General features: G+C 44.2%; 1 protein-coding gene across 1 annotated transcript; it reads left to right on the forward strand.

Moving 5' to 3' along the window:
• Window positions 1-349: 349 nt before the first annotated feature.
• dnajc1 (DnaJ (Hsp40) homolog, subfamily C, member 1) lies at window positions 350-6,209 on the forward strand. The gene is given in 13 exon segments (XM_039601719.1): window positions 350-686; window positions 1,488-1,589; window positions 1,725-1,771; window positions 1,851-2,016; window positions 2,118-2,154; window positions 2,157-2,211; window positions 2,291-2,384; window positions 4,096-4,177; window positions 4,272-4,411; window positions 4,542-4,619; window positions 4,952-5,018; window positions 5,413-5,693; window positions 5,773-6,209. Coding segments are annotated over 13 exon segments (1,356 nt in total). The 5' UTR covers window positions 350-548; the 3' UTR covers window positions 5,842-6,209.
• The last annotated feature ends 12,189 nt before the right edge of the window (window positions 6,210-18,398 follow it).

Consider the following 18,398-nt stretch of genomic DNA (forward strand, 5'->3'; position numbering starts at 1 on the left):
TTTTTCTCCTCATTTCTGCTCACAAAGCTGTATGAAACATTTTGCGAGTTAGTATCACGGTTAGCAACCTGAACAGCGCGACGAAGGCTAGACCGTCCTACTACGTTTCTCACCTGCGCTCCCTGTACTTGTAGTACGTACCGCAAGTAGTACGCAGTGTGCGTACTGCTGCGTGCATACTCCTGAATTGGGACACAGCCCGACGTTTCATGTGTTTGGAGGAAGCTCCAACAGGGTAAAATGAAAAGACGTCAGTACTCCATCAGGGCGGAGCATAATCCCGTGATGAAGAGGCGCGCGGAGCTGCGGCGGGCCCGCGCGGGGGCGCTGCTCCTTGCAGCCAGGAACACCACAGACGAAGAAAAGCCGGATGTTCCGGAGCGTGTGAGGTGGCTGTCGAAGCGATCGGGTCCCCGGGTCTCTGTGGTCTCTGTAGCCGGGTCCAGGAGCGTGTCCCCGGGTCTCTGTGGTCTCTCTAGCCGGGCCCAGGAGCGGGTCCCCGGATCTCTGTGGTCTCTGTAGCCGGATCCAGGAGCGGGTCCTCGGGGATGGGGCTCCTGCTGGTCTGCCTGGCCCTGCTGGTCTCCGCGGTCCCCCCTCTGAGCGCCTGGGACGAGGACCTGGAGCTGCTGGACCTGGTGGAGGAGATCCCGCAGACCTTCTACCAGTTCCTGAACGTGGAGCAGGTCCGTGCCGAGCCGGGTCTGGTTAACTGTTGTCATAGTGAAAGATTATTGCGACGATCACAGCTGATAGATCCGTTAGAGAACAACTGCATCAGATGTTGCCCGCGTCTTCCAAACCGAGCAGAGCGCTGTTGGGCTGATCCGTTATTGCCGCTTAATAATTCTAATGCCGTTTCTGAGCATGTGCAGTTCACACAACAGCAGGTTGCTCTGTGATGCAGACGGCGGTCGGACTCTGACATCAGAGTCCAACAGCGTTGAGCTGCTCAGAGGAAGTTGGTGTTTTTCAGGCCGATGAAAAAAACCACAATGACTCTTCTCCTCCTTCTTCTTCTTCTTTTAATAAATGGGCTGAAGAGGCCGTCTCTGATTGGTCAGCGGGTGCCTTTATCTAGCTTTGACTGATTCTAATGCAGGTGCTCAACGCGTTCCTGACCACTTCCTCTACAGACCGTCAGACTGACGCACATGACACCTGTGACATCACAGGAACCTTGGCGGGAGGTGGTTGTTACACGTCACTTGACAAGACGGAATTAGCAGTGAGAAAGTAAATGTTCAAATAAAGACGAGTCACAGGAAGTTCATCATGTCCAGGTTTTCTCTGAGTTATCTCAAACGCCATCAGAGATGACGTCTGTGGCCACGGTGGTTATCCGCCGTCTCCATTATCCGCCGCTGTGTATCCAGAGACTCAGCAGCAGATCAGCGTCGTGTTCTACACCATCTCACTGCTGTCAGAGGAAACATCACCTGGTCTCAGGTGTCCAACGCTGACCTCTGACCTCTGTCTCCCTTCAGGAGGCGTCGGCAGCAGAGATAAAGAAGGCGTACCGCCGTCTGTCCCTGATTCTGCACCCTGACAAGAACAAGGACGAAAACGCAGAGATGCAGTTCAGACAGGTGGGAACAACTACAAACAACAACAACCTTAAACAAACAATGACCTTAAACAAATAACAACGACCTTAAACACAACAACAGCACAAATAACACACCTCTGAGACCTGATGACTGTTAGCGTGTGTGTGTTTGCAGCTGGTGGCCATCTATGAAGTCCTGAAGGATGAGGAGAGGCGGCGCAAGTGAGTGTTTACATCTGTTTACGTCAGTCAGTGAGAGCCAATAAGAGCTTGGCGTTCTGACAGGTGTGTGTCTCCTCAGGTATGATGACATCCTGCTGAACGGGCTCCCTGACTGGAGGCAGCCGGTGTTTTACTACAGACGGGTGAGGAAGATGAGCAACATCGAGCTGGGCTTCCTCCTTTTCCTCATCCTCACCGTGGGGCACTACGCCGTCATTTGGTCCATCTACCTGGAGAAACAGCTGGTGAGTTGGCCACCAGAGTGAAGTTTAGGCATATCTGCCCGTTTCAACTCAGGAAAGGAGTGTGATAGAAATAGCCAATGAGGGCTTAAGTTCGTCTGCAGGACGAAAGGTTATAAGCAGTAAAGAAGGAGAAGAAGAAACCCAACCCAAACCTGCAGAGGAGCTCAGGTGTGTCAGTCAGGAGCGGGCTGACAGGTACGGTGTGACATCATCACCTGTGGAGTTCCTTTGTTTGTATGTGTGTGTGTGTCTGATGTCTGTGTGTGTGTTTCAGAGACCAGGACAGACCTCAATGGCAGGACATCCTCCCTCTGAAGCTCAGCATCTGGATCTACCTGTCCATTAAGAACCTGCCCCAGGCCGTGCAGGTAAGAGTGGGCGGGCCTCCTCGGTAAGCCATAACCACAGTGCCTCTGCCTATCAGGACGTGAGGGGGGCGGGTCTGGCAGCATTGGGCCAATCACAAACCTAGATGTAATTAGAGCGACTGCAGACTGAGCAGCGTCGAGGAGGAAAAGTTCACGCTTTGAGGTCAAAGCTCATTTGTTTGAACCATTTGATGCAGAGATGCACACACCGATCAGGGTCACATTTGTGATCTTTAAAGTTCAATGCTCTGGATTCTAGGAGTGATTCGACCCCAGGTCACGCAGTGTTTAGGAATTCAGAACAATTACAAAACTGTAAGCAGATCGTGCTTGGATGCTTCTGACCTCCTGCTCTACCCACAGTGGGATCTTCCAGGAATGGTGACACTTTTTTCCAGTGATATGATTGGTCGATGAAACCCCGTCAGAGATGACGACCGTCAGCACAGAACCAGCTGAGCCCTGAGGGTCCTCCTGGGCTTCCTGCTGAAATCAATGGAGTGTTTCTCTGCAGTTACAAACTGTGTGAACAAAGCTGTAAATATCACAGCAGATGTTACTGTGTAAAAGAGGCTGGGACACAGGAAAGTAGGGTGCCTATTGATTTTTGCATTTTTTTGCGTAGAGCCTCTTTGAAAATATGCTTCAGTCAACAATAAATATATTCATCATCTGTGCAAAGATTTCTGCTGTGAAAGAGTGAGAGATTACTGTTAAATGATAACCAGGTGTTTGGCACCATCTGTCGGTTACATTTAGGCATGAAAGCAGAAATGATTGAAGAAATGTTTGGTTTTTTGAGTATTTCTCAAGAGTCGTCTCCACTCTCGTGTACACCTTTTCCCTTTAAAGTCTGAGTGGCTGTAACTTGGCCGATTTGCATGATCAACACCTCTTTTTAATCGTTTGAGCCAATAGAATCACGGTAACATCGCCATGTTTACGTCAGTTCCATCAATCAGAAGTTGCAACACGAAAAGTACAAGTGGCACTAAATTTAAGACGCTCGTCCTCATCCAATCAAATATCTGTAACTGGGCAGAAAACAGTGATTTTTTTTTTTTTTAATGGGAAACGGCTCTGAGGCATTGTGGGAAATTGAGTTATTAAGGAAACAAGCTGTAGTCTCAAATGGATGTTTATGCTGTGAGAGCAACGGGTAAGTCTGATTTTACGTTATTATCGAGCTGGGTTCAAGTTTCTGCTGCTGTCTGGTGAATTTTGCTGGAGCATGATTTAATCTTGTAGTTTATGAATCTGTGGGAAATCTCTGTTTCAGAGGTCGTAATTCGGCCGTTAGCCCGAAAGCAATTCCAGGCTCTGTTCTGTTTGTTTATGGACATTTCATGAAATGACGGGACCGTTAACTGTTTGTTGTTTTCGTTGTTGGTGTTCGTAGAAACAGTTTATACGAGCTTGTAGCTGAGATTCAGAGGTTCCTGTGGATGCCAAACACGCCGAGACTTACACAGCCGACCTCCTGTTACAACCGATATAACGGGAACACCGCCCCCCCCGGTACCGGTACGCTTTGAGCTGGTTAATGTGGTGATCTGTGGCACAGAGCGGGAAAAGGTGACGGCTGCAAATTAGAGCTGTATCCATGGAAACATGAAAGCTTCCTGTCCCACAGCCTGATGACGTAGCAGTGGAAATCCCTTCTGGTCCCGGCTCTGGTGCTCCTGGTTCTGATCCAGTCTCTCTGTTGCAGGAGGTGAAGCAGTACTATGAGGACTATCAGCAGATGAAGCAGGAGCAGAGAGAAGCTGAAACCGAGCAGGAAGTGGCTCCACGTAAGAACACCTGATCAATAATCAGCTTTCAAGCTGCCAGTTTGCCTTCAGAGTGATCAGTAATCAATCAGTAATCGCTAACCCGTCCTCCTAGGAGAGAAGCGGCCGAAGGTGAAGAAGCCAAAGGTGGAGTTTCCCGTTTACGAGCCATCGGCGGAGAACCTGAACCACACCCAGAGCTATGACCCTACCACGCCCATCGAGACATCAATGAGACAGATGGACGATCAATGTGTGTGATCGCAGGAGCCCCCAAGAAAAGGTTACGATCTCAGATGATTGTCACATCAGGCGCAAGAACTTGTTCTGGTTCTGTTAAACACGATCCAGCCTCTGTGAACGCTCTTTGTCTGTCTGTCCTCAGGCTGCCGATTGGACCGAGGACGAGCTGAGTCTCCTCAGCAGGTTGATGGTAAAATTCCAGTGGAACTCCTCGGGCCTGGTAGTGACGTCATGAGCTGACTGACCACAAGCCGGCGGGGTGTGCTTCATTCACTGGCACTCTCCTGTGAAGGCTCTCCCATCATCACTTCTCTCCAACTGTCTTGCCTTAATTCAGCTCTTTATTTACACATAAATCACAACAACAGTCGTCTCAGGGTGCTTTATATTGTAAGGGTGACCTTACAATAATACATACAGAGAAAAGCCCAACAATCATATGACCCCCTATGAGCAAACATTTTGGCGACAGTAATCACTAATGATTAAATACAGAGAGGCATCATTTAACAGGAGCATGCTCTCCTGGACCTCCTCTGCTTCCTGTAACAGAGTCTGTTTCTTCTACAGGTGACGACTAAAGTCAAACAGATGAAAGACAGCGTGAGCCACACCTCAGGTAACTCCGCCCACCTCTAGCTTACGTCCTGGACAAAAATGTCGCCACAGTTCAACGTCGATAAACTTCTCATTTCCAAGACGCGTTCCTGTGGCGTAGCTTTGATAACTGATGACCGTGAACAAAGTTTGTAGATGACCAAATAAGACGCTGTAAAAATATGTTGTTACATTTTGACACCAGTAATAATGTCAGTCGTTTACATATGTGTCCAAGTTCTTTTATAGGACTGTCATGTTCTACTCTTGCCCTACCGTCGGGTCTCTGTCCGTTACATCAGCCGTGATCTGCATTCTCTCATGTCGTGGGGGTCTGGTGAAGCTGTTGAGCCAGGCGCCTCCCCTCTCCTGGGAGGCTTTCAAGCACGTGGGACTTACAGCGTGATGACTCAGAGGGTGGGTGAGGCTTGTGAGGAGGAACAGGAGGAGGAGGTGGAGGCACCGACGGTTCGCAGGAGGAACAGGAAGTGTTCGGACGGGGGTGAAGGTCAGAGGTCGTCGGCAGAGAGCTTTTGACCCGGCGGCGGTGGACAAAGAGGAGGCGGAGCCTCAGCCAGAGCCCGCTGTGTGGACTCAGAACCAGCAGAAACTGCTGGAACTTGCTCTGCAGCAGTTCCCTCGCGGGACGCCTGAGCGCTGGGACCGCATCGCCAAGGTGGTCCCGGGAAAGAGCAAGGTGAGGCGGGGGCAGGTGAACTTTCAACAGGCGATCGAGAAGTGATCAATAACTGACGGATCGTGTGTATCGATTACAGGAGGAGTGCATGATCCGGTATAAGATCCTCGCCGAGCTCATTCAGAAGAGGAAACAAGCCAAGAGCTGATGCAAGGTTCTGACTCCGCCCCCCTCTGGTCAGGTGATCGGTCCGCTGCCTCCTGATTGGACAGAATCACAGCACTCAGAGGGTTGGACCAAGAGGCGACACACACGCAGATAACTGATCAGAATATTGATTAGACGTTCTGCCAGATTGAGCATGCTCACAGCATTGATCAGAAATTCTGTGTGATATCAATCGACTGATCGATATTCTGATCTGTGATCATCAGCCAGTCAGGCCTTTGCTTCGTGGCCCCGCCCTCTGCTGTGCGTGTGTGAAACAGGAAGGGACCTCACAGTTTGATGTGCCTTAATCTCTCTTCAGCCAATCATGTGTTTACTCATCAATAAACAGTATTTATTAGCTGCCTATTTGTTTTTCTTTGACTGAAATATTTACAATGAAACCTTGTTTCGTATTGATTATTGATTGTCATCAGCACTGATCAGCTCATGAAATAAACGTTTCATTATAACTCATTTCATTTCCTCTTTACCTGTGGTCAATAGTTTGAGTTCCGTTTCAACACATTTTAAATACCACTAAACCTTAGCCTACAACATCAGACACAATATTATTTTATGTCAAAGGAAAACCCTAGAGAAGCAGAAAACACAAACTCAAGTTATGGCATGTACATGGGCGAGGCTTACTGCGTGGCAGATACAGGCAAGTCGCAGAGTCTCAGTCCGTTTTATTTTTATAGCAGAGAATGATTACGAGCATCTCTAGGTGGAGCATACGAATAGAAAACATCTCTAGAGATATGGTTATTTACGAGTGGTCATATCCATAAGACAAAAGAACCAGTATCTTTTGTCATATCAGCTTCGTGGTTGAACTGTCCTTTTCCGAGCGTGTGACTTTGTAACTTCCTCACGATGCTTCTGTTCCTTAATCTGTGGTTGTGGTGCTCATCGGCGTTTTCATAAGAAATTATACTTAAGCAAAATAAGGTTATCAAAGTAAGTAACGTAAAAATCTCAATACCCTTCCTGTTTTTGCTGATTTAATTTCTTCATAAAACATGCTTAAACATCAAAGTCTACTTTCTGCTGTTCGTATTTTCAAATAGCTCGCCATTGTGTATGTGATTTTAACCAAAACATGGTTATATTCACGTTATAATTTCAACAGTGGCATTTTCATCATTTTCGTCTTCACTCTCATCATTAGGGTTCTAACAAGGAATACTGACGATGCTGCAAGTGAGGTGTTAATCATTCGCTTGATTATGGCTTTTAGATTATTGGATAACATATGTATAAAATAGCTAGAATAAATTAAAGAAACACTCCAACCCAATGAGTAGTCTCTTCAGTACTTGTAGCCATGGAGTCGCTGAAAAGCCAGGTGAACCAACTGCGGTGTTTTTCACATAGTCCTGACTCTTGGCTTCCTCTCAGTTGCCTTAAGGCATTCAGAGCACCGCGTTTTGAGGAAATGGCCATTGTCCGTGGGATGTAGGTACAGCAGGTGTTGCCGCAGTGGCCACATAGTCCCTCCTTTCTCGGGCGAATCGATCCACGTTACCTGTGTTGCATTACTGCAATGCGAGCGCCGATTTCCTTGTTTTGTTCGCTGTTGATTTTACATGATGCTCAGAAAGAGTCCAAAGCCGGTAATCCAATGTTTCAACTTAATATGTAGTTTTTCCAGTTCCAAACCACGGAAATAGTGAGTGGAGAATCTTCCGTCCAGTGGTCCATAGTTTGAATTCTTCGGCACATCACTGCTTTGACACGGGTCGTGTATGGATACCTGGAGATGTTGATCTTCCTTTTTCCGGCTGCAGGGTTGGGGTGGTGTTTACAGCGTCATCCTGAAGGTGTGGTCTGATATGAAGCCTGGGGTATGAACAGCACTTTGTCCACATAGCCAGGTCATCTCCCTTGACCTGTAAGTGCCATTTGAGGGCCGTCGGCACCACGGGGCACTCTTCTCCACTTCCAGCGGTCCGATTACAATTAGTGGTGTTTCAGCGGCCTGTTACCGCGGTTTTGCTGGCACATGGAGTGGTTCTTCCTCAGTTTGGGTCCAAGAACACTGGGAAGTGAATGGATGTGTTCCTGCTTGTCACGCTAGCTGGATCCAGAAAAGTTGGTCAGCATATCCTATTGTCAAGTCCAGCTGCCTTCAATGGTGATTATCTCGTGTTAGTGGTCCCTGAGATAATGTAGTTAACAGTAGATGGTAGATGAGCTTGTCTTCTGATGATGTTGATGGTTAACGCCCGGTGTTGGCGGCACGCTTGCATTGGTGTTTTATTCTTTAATGGTCCCCGAAAGCGAGAGAGTCCTGCTAGGAGCAGGAGGACAGCTAGATTTGCAGTGTTCCCATGACACAAACACACCTAGATCCTTGGGTGAGTAGATTACTGGCGAAGTAGAGGGTGGATATACCCAATCAGCCCTCTTCACCAGGTAGATGGCCAATGTGTGCTGAGTCTGAGTCTGGGCTGTCACTCACTTCTTGCAGTGGCTTTGGTGAATCCAAGATGGTCTCCATTCATATGTTGGTGTGTGATAAGCACTTGGTAGGGACCTTCCAGCGGCTTAGCTCCACCTTTCTCTGAGAACTCGAATCAGGACCCAATCATCTGGCTTCAACTGCAAGATACTGGAGAAGATTCATATAAAGTTTATTGTTCAAAACCAATATCTTTGTTTTCTAGTAGCTTCGATATCCATTCTGCTGGGGTGTGGTCTCTGATTGATTTTATCTAGTTGTTCACTTGTGATTGGCAGGAAATGGTCTGCTGCGAATGATTTCAAAAGGGTGTGAGCTCTGAGAACTCTGTGTTAGTCCACATTTTTACCAGGCCTATACCTGTGTGTCATGGTCTCCTGTTTCTTCCATACATTTTCTAAGTCTCTGTTTTGACAGCTGCTAGTTCTTTCCACTAATCCTGCACTTTGGCGGGTGATAAGCGCCAGTGATTTTTGATGCTGAACCCCTAAAGGGCCTGTGAGACTTGCTGATTACCTCATTGACAAAGTGTGTCCCATTATCTGATCTTATCAGAGTGGGGATGCCATATGTTGAACAAATGGTTATATAAGTATCTTGCTACTGAAATGGCATCTGCTGCTTTTACTGGGTAGATTTCTTGGCTATTTTGAGGAATACGCCTATGATCACTAGAGCGTGATTTTTGAGCCTTGGATTCATTTAGTTCAATAAATCCATGGGATTGTGTGGAAAGGTGAGAGGTGGTGTGGGAAATGACTCTTGGTCTGAGATCTCGGCATTGTGTTTTTTTGGCATTTCAGCTATTTCCTTGCTCAGCTTTGTGGAGCTGCTTTTGTTCATCCTTGAAACATCATATGGTATTTGTGAGGGTGATGTTGACATTAGTGTGTCTACAGTTTGTTGTGCCGCTGATTTTTGTGCTTGATCTATAAGTTATTGCCTTTTGTTATGTTTTCTTGAGCGTTTTGGTGTGCTGTACATTTACATATTGCTATTGTCTTGGTAGAGTTATTACTTCTAAAAGTGTTTTTAGAAGATTTCCTGTGTTGTACTGATGTCCTGTGGAGGTAACTATGCCTATTTTGCCAGATTTTTGCAAAGTGGTAACTGTAAACAACTCGTGGGTTTGGTTTCTTCATCTAGCTTATGCAGCAACGTGCGCCGCCATCTTCCAGAGGGGTGAAGTGGGTTAGAATAGCTGTCCACACTTCGCCGAATTTGATGTGTGACTGTGAGAGTAAAATTCCCATAGGAAAGTTGTCATATGTAGTGTATGATACTCTGTTTGCAGTAAGATGGATGTCACAGCATGTGGGACTTTTAGTCACCACGTCCTAAAACAATATCATGGACTTTAACTGCTCTCATGCTGCACAAGCCTGCACTTACCAGGCAGACCCGATGCAACAGAGTCTAATTTCACATCGAATAAAAATGTGGCAAGTGGGTTGTTTAGCAGTGCCGTGTTAGGAACAGCCTCTTACATATACCTGCACCTCCATCTACATGCAAGTAGAGGGTTTGATCAGAACTCAGTGCAAAGCCAAAACTGTATTTGTCTGCAATGCCAGTTTCAAGCTACTGAATGCTTCTTCTGCTTTCTTTCTTTGCAGATGCAACACTACATTTTGACCTAGGCATTTTGTAGGCAAATCCTCAAAGAACTCACACATCTTACATATTTCCAAACCTCTTTAAAGCTAGGAAAACCTTTGCATTAAGCTATTACAGCTCATAGCTCACAGTCTCCAAAACTAGGCATTACAACATATGCCTAATCATTATGTGTCACTGTGATCCACAAGTATGATCACAAATTGTGTTTTCAAACCAACTACAAACAAACAAAACAAAACAAACTGCCGTGAAAGTAGGGATGGCATCAAGGTCATATACGCACACATGAGCCAGACATTACTATGACAGAGAACGCCAAGCTGCCAGAAACAGCTATAGCGTGAGGACTGAGTCGCTACAAACAGCTGCAGTGACCTTTAATATGCAGCTCTGCTCTAGAAAACAAATAAATGTAACTTGCTCATCAGCTGGTAGTGTCCACATATTTAATTCATTTTATTCAGCTTCTCAAACCTGTAGCTTTTAGCTGCTGCATAAGCAGGGTCTGGCTTATTAGTTGTTAGTATAGGTTTGCTCTTCATCTCAACAAAGTCTCTATCTAGGATGACAGGGTTTACAACCAGGTCAAGTGTCTCATACCCTGATTAGTTTAGGTATTTTCCCTTATTTTCTTCATCTCATGTTATTATTATACTGAGTCGGAGCAAACCTAAGCTTGAACTCAGACTTACTTTTACCAATTATCCACCCTCACATCAACTGGACTGAGGCCCTTCTTCTCATTAATATTATGTCACTGCCACGTTATTATTGTTTGTTTTTCCTTTTTATAACAGCAATAGTATATTACAATACACTCACTTTACTGCTAATATAGAATATACAGTTTATTATTTTATATTTCATTATGTATCCATCAGGCCGATGTGACTGCAGTTTCCGCTTAATTCCTTCCCAAGCTGAGACATTTGCTTTTCCACACTCTTTCCCCTGGCTGAACAATGACACACAGCCTTAATATACCTTATGCATTTCTCTATTTTATTTAATAATAAGTTTTGTGTGAATTATCTGCTTTTCAGCCATTCTATTCGGCTCAGCTTGGTTGTCTTCCCAATTTTGTTTCATTTGTTAGTACCAATTTACAGATTGCTATCTTCCCATCATTAGTTTGAATACATAAGCTCCAATTTACCTAACCTTTGTTTATCTCCACTATGTGCATTCCTCTTGTATTGACATTTTATTGACGGTATTTCGCAGATCAGTGCCCTGTAGATGCCTGGAAGTGATCACTAAGGCTATGCTGACTGCAGCAAGAAGGTCCCTGAAGTTCAATTCCACCGCCAGCCGGGTCTCTGTGTGTGGTTAGCCGCTCTCGTGTCTGAGAGCTAACTCGCACAGGTGGTGAATGGCCGCTTTCTCACCTCGCAAGTACGACTGATTTCGACGAACGCACGTGCACTGCATTCGCAGAACGCGAGCAATGGACTCAGCGAGCATGTAAGCCACTGGAACACTCATGCGATGCGGATGATGCTCACAGGTCCGGAGTTTTTACCGCAGTCCCTCCCAATTTAACTGTGAGGCACATGGTTATGAAGCTGCACCTGTAATCACAGCCAAAACCGAGCTTTACTTCCAGGAACAAACAAACACTGAAATAAACCAAACATTAACATTTAGAAGTGATCAAGCAAGATCTACATATCATTTTTAACCCCTAGTAGTGAAAACCTCTATTACTAAAAATACGTGCACATGCACATACATGTACATACCTTACTACAAGTTACAGGTGAGATGTTAGGAACGCTATTTCTATTCTAGTGGACACTACACTATAGACAGCTGCTGGGGTTTCTTTTTAACCTGAGTAGTGAGAAGACCGTCAGCGAGCCGGTTGAAAAACGATGTGCCGGAGTCCGCTGTTGAGTTTTGGGACGTAAATGCATTCTGGGAGCTATTTAGCTGTACCAAGTCCACACCGATGCATGCTCGATAAAACGGGACGGAGCGAGAACGTCATCCGGGGACTCGCTTTCCTCGGCTTGGATGCATACTTGGGCTGTGTCCGATCTCAGGGAAGGATGCTGAAATGCCATATTTGATGCAATGACGCCACAGCTACACTGACTGAGGACTGTCCAATTCAAAGAGCACCCAAAATGTATGGCTAACAAAATGTCCTACTTTCTCGCCAAATTTGAGGGTTAGTCTGTGTCCGAATTCAGGGGAAGGATGCGCCAAATGCCATATTTGAGCAATGACGCCACGGGCGACCACATCCAAGGCTGTCCCAATTCAGAGCACTCAAAATGTGGGCGACAATGCGTCTCTACTTTTGCCCTGAATTTAAGGATGAGTCTGATGTATCCTTCATGTCCTACATATATCCCAGGATTCATTGTGGGTCATACAGGAGATCGGTTTCTGATAACCATGGTGGTCAAGCAGGAGAGGAAAACACTTTCAAATAAGATAAGAAAATCTGTTGTACAAAAGTTAAATTGTTATATCGGTCGCTTTTGTTAAGCTTTTGGGCATCTGCATAGACATGTTTTCTTTAAAAATAACCGAAACCAGCTTGCATCGTCCCGCGATTTTTCATGTATTGTCGCCATATACAGCTTAATTTTGATCAAATTGGTGATATGTTGTAGGGAACAAAGACCAAACGGCTTAATTTATTAAAACGAGGAGGTACTCTTCACTGGGGTGAAGAATTGCCGCGTGGAGGTACAAGAATAAATCAATGTACACATCATATTCATATGAGCACGTCCTATTAACCCCATGCTGTACAGCAGCGTCCCCAACCTTTTGAGCCTACAGACCGGTTTATGTCAGACACGGAGCGGCTCATATCGCTGGATAAACATAACCACATAAAATGATCCCACCAAGACAAAAACTGTGGTATTTTGTAAATATAATAATAAACATGAATGTGCCTGTGTAACTGTGTAACTTTATTAGAAGCGCTCCAGAAAATTTGCCAATATTGATAGCAATATCCTCTGCCACTTAACGCCTTCTGGTCGCTATGGTAACGCAAAATATTTCTTCAAATAAGACATAACTACACAAGGAAAGTGACTCCAGGAAACTGCAGTTAACGATAAAACCCTGAAACTATAAATTTCACCGAGCCTTAACCTCCAGGCTCCGGCATCAAACGATTACCGGACCGCTGTTGCCGTATGAATTGTGATGTCCAGATTTGGTGTTCCCTGGTGTTCTTGTCAGAAAACCTTTGGCTTAGGGATTAACATATTGCTTAAGGAGTGTCCTTCTTCTCTATTTGTTGTGTGTATCAGGACACTTGAGATGGGCCCAGGGGAAAGTCACCCCTGTAAGGCCAGAAGACATCAGATAACTTTTTAAAGAATACAGCGCTTATGTGTGTTATCAAGAAGATAATTTCAAGAACACAAGTTAATAAATGTTACAATTATTTTAAGAGTTGTTGTGGTGTTTTTATTTTGCCTGCTGCTCATTTTTGATTTCCTCTGCCTTTAGGATTGCCAAGTATCCAGGCTCAGGCCAGGGGTCAGTGGAAGTCACTGCTGCTATGGCCCTGGTTCTGCCCTCATGGATGAGGTGTGATAGGACAGATGCCTTCCATTAAGCCTCCTGTCCCACCTTCCTCTCTCTGAGGACACTCCAGGGCCAAGCTTAGCAGTGATGGTCACCAAAACGAACAATGACGTGGCTGACTCAGCCACCCACGACAGGGGAGAAAGAGGAAATGAGCGGGGTTGATGGAGCTGCTAGGACCTCATCAGAGAGGACATGAGGCAGCAAAAGAGGCTGAGGGAGAGAGGCAGGAGAGGACGGACAGACTGTTTTCACTTCTTGAAAGATTAGTCTCAAAATGAGTTATGTATTGAAATTTATTTATTGAATATATTTGTTACATTGTTATATGTGTTGCATTAGTTTCAAAGGTTTTTATATTGTGTATAGAATTGATTCAAACAAACGTGGTGTCACTGAACTCAATTTGATTTACAGGCATTTGTATGTGACCATAAGCTAACTTGAACAATATGTACTTGGATATTTATTTGATAGCAATAAATACAATAATAACAATTAAACAAGAATATGTCAGATAGACAGAAGCCGACAATATTTTCAGTTGTTCACACAGGATTAACCTGAGTGACCTGTTCCTGGACTGTTTCTTTATCAACTGTAATGAATTACAGGAAGTGCTCTGCAGTGCTGCTGAATCTGCCCGGAGCAAGCTCAGACATGGATGAGCTGCTGCAACTGAGTTCTCTGCGGTTTGTCTTTTCTGGTCGGCGAGTGAGTAAATCGCTGACAGGTGGTCTGCAAAGAGCCATGTAGGGATGCCTTCCTCACTGTCCACTGCATCCTCCATCCACAGGGTTTGCAGGGCTCACTCATTAGCTGCCACACCCACTAGATGTTTCAGAAATATGCAAGCAGGAGATGGTGGATGCTATATTATTAGTATAATACTTGTAACTCTGTAGCAGACAACAGTTTGATAAAGTGCTATGTAAAAACACATAAACAACAGATTAGATTCTATATGCTTTCAAAGATATTTAGTTTATATATTTTACATGATACAGTACAGCCATGTTGAGAAGGACCCATGTTGTGGCGTGAAAATGACTGCCTGCCAAAAACTGATTCCGCTTTTGGGTTTCAACTGATTGCTCGTATTTAACCTGCTATGAATAACTTGTTGGTCTATAATACGTGAAACATGTGAAATGTGTCCCTCTATTAGTGATATCAAGTCACTTGAGCCACCAGCAACATTCCTGTAACAGAGTGTAGAAGCTGCAATCTGTTTTAGCAGTGAGCTTTTACTATATCTCTTTATTTATCCAGTTAAAAAAAAAAAATCTTGTATTGACATTAGAAATTAATTTTTAAGTTATAATTCAATATGAGGACAGCAGACAGCATAACATATATCAATTGTTACCTGGCATTATAACCAGAGTTATAAAGATACTTTGAACAACAGGTAATTATTGTATATAAAACCCTTTGTAAAACCATGTTCACCAAATCGGTCACCAACATACATAAGATATTTCACATATTACACTCGGAAACGATGGAAATCAGTTTTGCTTGCGAACACTTTTTGGCATCCGCTAATTAGCTACGTAATTCATCTAAAATGCTGTAGATTAAAGGAAATTATTTTACCTGGATATGATTGTCTCCCCGATGGAGCTCAAGCGTCCGGAAAACACAAGGGTAAGCGCGGAGTTGAAGGGCTGTGTCCGAATTCAGGGAAGGATGCTCGCAGGACACTACCTACCTACGTCACAAGGTAGTGTCCTTAGAAGCGGACGGGTGACTGATCAGGAAGTTGAGCTGCTTCGACAGCCCTTTTCTCCATAGAAACTTTATTAGAACAAACAATCAGTATCCACATAACAGATGTAAGCTGTGGACAGCCTCTAGCCTTCAACTCCAAGCCCTCCGCTTCTTGCGTGTTTTTCGATCGCGAAGCGCTTCACAGCGAAAAACTTTAAATGGGACCCCAGAAATAATAAGCTCTGTTGTTTGGACAAGTTTGTTCTCGAGGAGCTAGAAAAACCTTATCGTCGTCGCCCGTGACGTTTTGTACCTGAGGTCATCAGAGACAATCATATCTGTGGTAAATCATTCTCACTTTAATCTGCACTTACTTAGGGAATTGCGTTAGGAAGCTAATTACATGATGCCACAAAAAGTGTTCGTCTGCAAAACTGATTTCCAATCGTTTCTGGAGAGTGTAATATGTGTAATATCTTTTATGTATGTTGGTAAATAGACTTCGATGAACATAGTTGGCTCATAAAGGAACTTTATATATACAATAATTACCTGTTGTTCAAGTATCTTTATAACTCTGGTTATAATGTAGGTACAATTGATATATTTGTTGCGCTGTCTGCTGTCCCTCTTGGCCAGATTACTCTTAAAAATTAATTTCTAATGTCAATAAGATTTTTTTTTAACTGGATAGACATAGTTGATATATAAAAAGTTACTGCCAAAACCGATTGCAGCTTCTACCTTGTTAGCTAGAATGTTTGGCTGGTGGCTCCAAAGTGACTTGATATCACTAATGAGGGACACATTTCACATGTTTCACGTATTATAGACCAACAAGTTATTCATAGCAGGTTAAATCTGACAATCAGTTTGGGCCAAAAAACTGGAAATTGAAGTTTTTGGCAGACGCATCAGTTTTTTTGCCACAACATCGTCAGTCCTTCACACATGTATACTGTATCATATATAAAATATATAAAACTAAATATCTTTGAAACGTATAGAATCTAATCTTTTGTTTGTTTTTACATAGCACTTTATCAAACTGTTGTCTGCTACAGAGTACAAGTATTATACTAATAATATATAGCATCCCACCATCTCCTGCTTGCATATTTCTTGAAAATATCTTAGTGGTGTGGCAGCCACGAGCAGAGCCCTGCAAACCCACTGTGGATGGAGGATGCAGTGGACAGTGGGAGGAAGCACCCTGAAGCTCTCTTTGCAGACCACCCTGTGTGATTCTCCCACTCGCCCACCAGAAAAGAGCAAACCCGCGGAGTCTCTTATTGCAGCAGCTCATCCACGTCTGATCTTGCTCGGGGCAGATTCAGCAACACTGCCAGAGACTTCTGTAATCTATTACAGTTGTTAAAGAAACGGTCCAGGAACAGGTCACTCAGGTTAATCCTGTGTGAACAACTGAAAACCATTGTTTTTCCATCTTTTACATACCGTGTGTTGAGAACCGCTTCTTGTTTAATTGTTATTGTTATTTACTTTATTGCTATCAAATAAATATCCAAGTAATATTGTTCAAAGTTAGCGTTATCATTCATCACGTGGTTACAAATGCCTTGTAAATCAAATTGAGTTCAGTGGACAATCACTGTTTGTTTGAATCACTTTATTAATAACATAAAACCTTTAAACTAATGCAACATATATAACAATGTAACAAATATATTCAAACAAATAAATTTCTCAGTCACATAACTCATTTGGGAACTAATCTTTCAAGAAAGTGAAAACAGTCTGTCCGCCTCCCTGCTCTCCTCTCCTCAGCCTCTCTTTGCTTGCCTCATGTCCTCTCTCTGATGAGTCTTCCAGCAGCTCATCATCCCCTGCCTCTTTCCTCGTTCTCCTTGCCGTAGGTGGCTGGGCTGCTTCTGTCTACTATCACCTCATCCATGAGGGCAAACCAGGAACCCAAATGGCTAGCAGTGGGCTTCCCACTGGGACTCTCCTGAGCCTGGATACTTGCAATCCTAAAGGCAGAGGAAATCAAAAATGACAGCAGGCAAATAAAAAACATCACAAACAACTCTTAGTAACTGCACATTTATTAACTTGTGTTCTTTGAGAATTATCTTTCCTTGATAACACACACGCGTGCTTCTATATTCTTTAAAGTTATCTGATGTCTCTCACTGGGTAAGGGGTGACTTCCCCTGCAGGCCCATCCTCTCCAGAAAACTGTCCTGAGCACACACAAATAAGAGGAAGAAGCACACCATGGCACCATGTTAATCCCTAAGCCCAAAGGTTTTCACAGCAGAACACCAGAGAACACCTGCCTGACATCATAGCTTCTGTACATGCAGCGGTCCGCAGGAGTCGCTTTTGCACCGGGCCACGTTGAGTTAAGGCTCCTGCAGAAATTTATGGTTTTCAGGGTTTTATCTCGTTAACTCAGTTTTCCTGAGTCTTCCCTTTGTTGTAGTTGTGTCTTATTTTGAAAGAAATATTTACACGCTACCATAGCGACCAGAGAGCATTACAGCAGGAGAGGAGGATGTTACTGTCAATATTGGCACATTTTCTGGAGGACGCTTCTAATAAAGCTTTTCATACAGTTAAGGCTAGCATATTCATGTTTATTATTATATTTTACAAAATACCACAGTTTTTGTCTTGGTGGGATCATTTTATGTGGTTGTATTTATCCGCGATACCTTAAAACTTCGCCTGTGGTCTGACATAAAACCGGTCTGGCGGCGGCAAATAAAGGTTAGGGACCCGCTGCTGTACAGCATGAGGAGTTAATAGGACCGTACTTCATATGAAGCAGTGATAAATAGAATTGATTTATTCTTGTACATCCACGCCAGTAGCGGCTGAATTCTTCACCCAGTGAAGAGGTGATTATTTTCTCCCGTTTTAATAAATTAAGCCGCTTTGGTCTTTGTTCCCCACAACATATCACCAATTCGAAAAATCAAAAATTAGCTGTATGTAAGCGGCAATAAGCATGAAAAATCGGCGGGACCCCCGATACAAGCTGGTTTACGGTTGTTTTTAAAGAAAAAGAAACATGTCTATGCAGATGCCCAAAGCTTAACAAAACGACCGATATAACAATTTAACTTGTACAGCCAGATTTTCTATGCTCACCCACATTTTGAAAGTGTTTCTCCTCCTGCTTGACCACCATCGCATTAGAAACAAATTCCGCAAGGACCCGCAAGAATGAA

This window comes from Oreochromis aureus, linkage group 18 (assembly GCF_013358895.1).
Source record: "Oreochromis aureus strain Israel breed Guangdong linkage group 18, ZZ_aureus, whole genome shotgun sequence".
NCBI classification, from domain to species: Eukaryota; Metazoa; Chordata; class Actinopteri; order Cichliformes; family Cichlidae; genus Oreochromis; species Oreochromis aureus.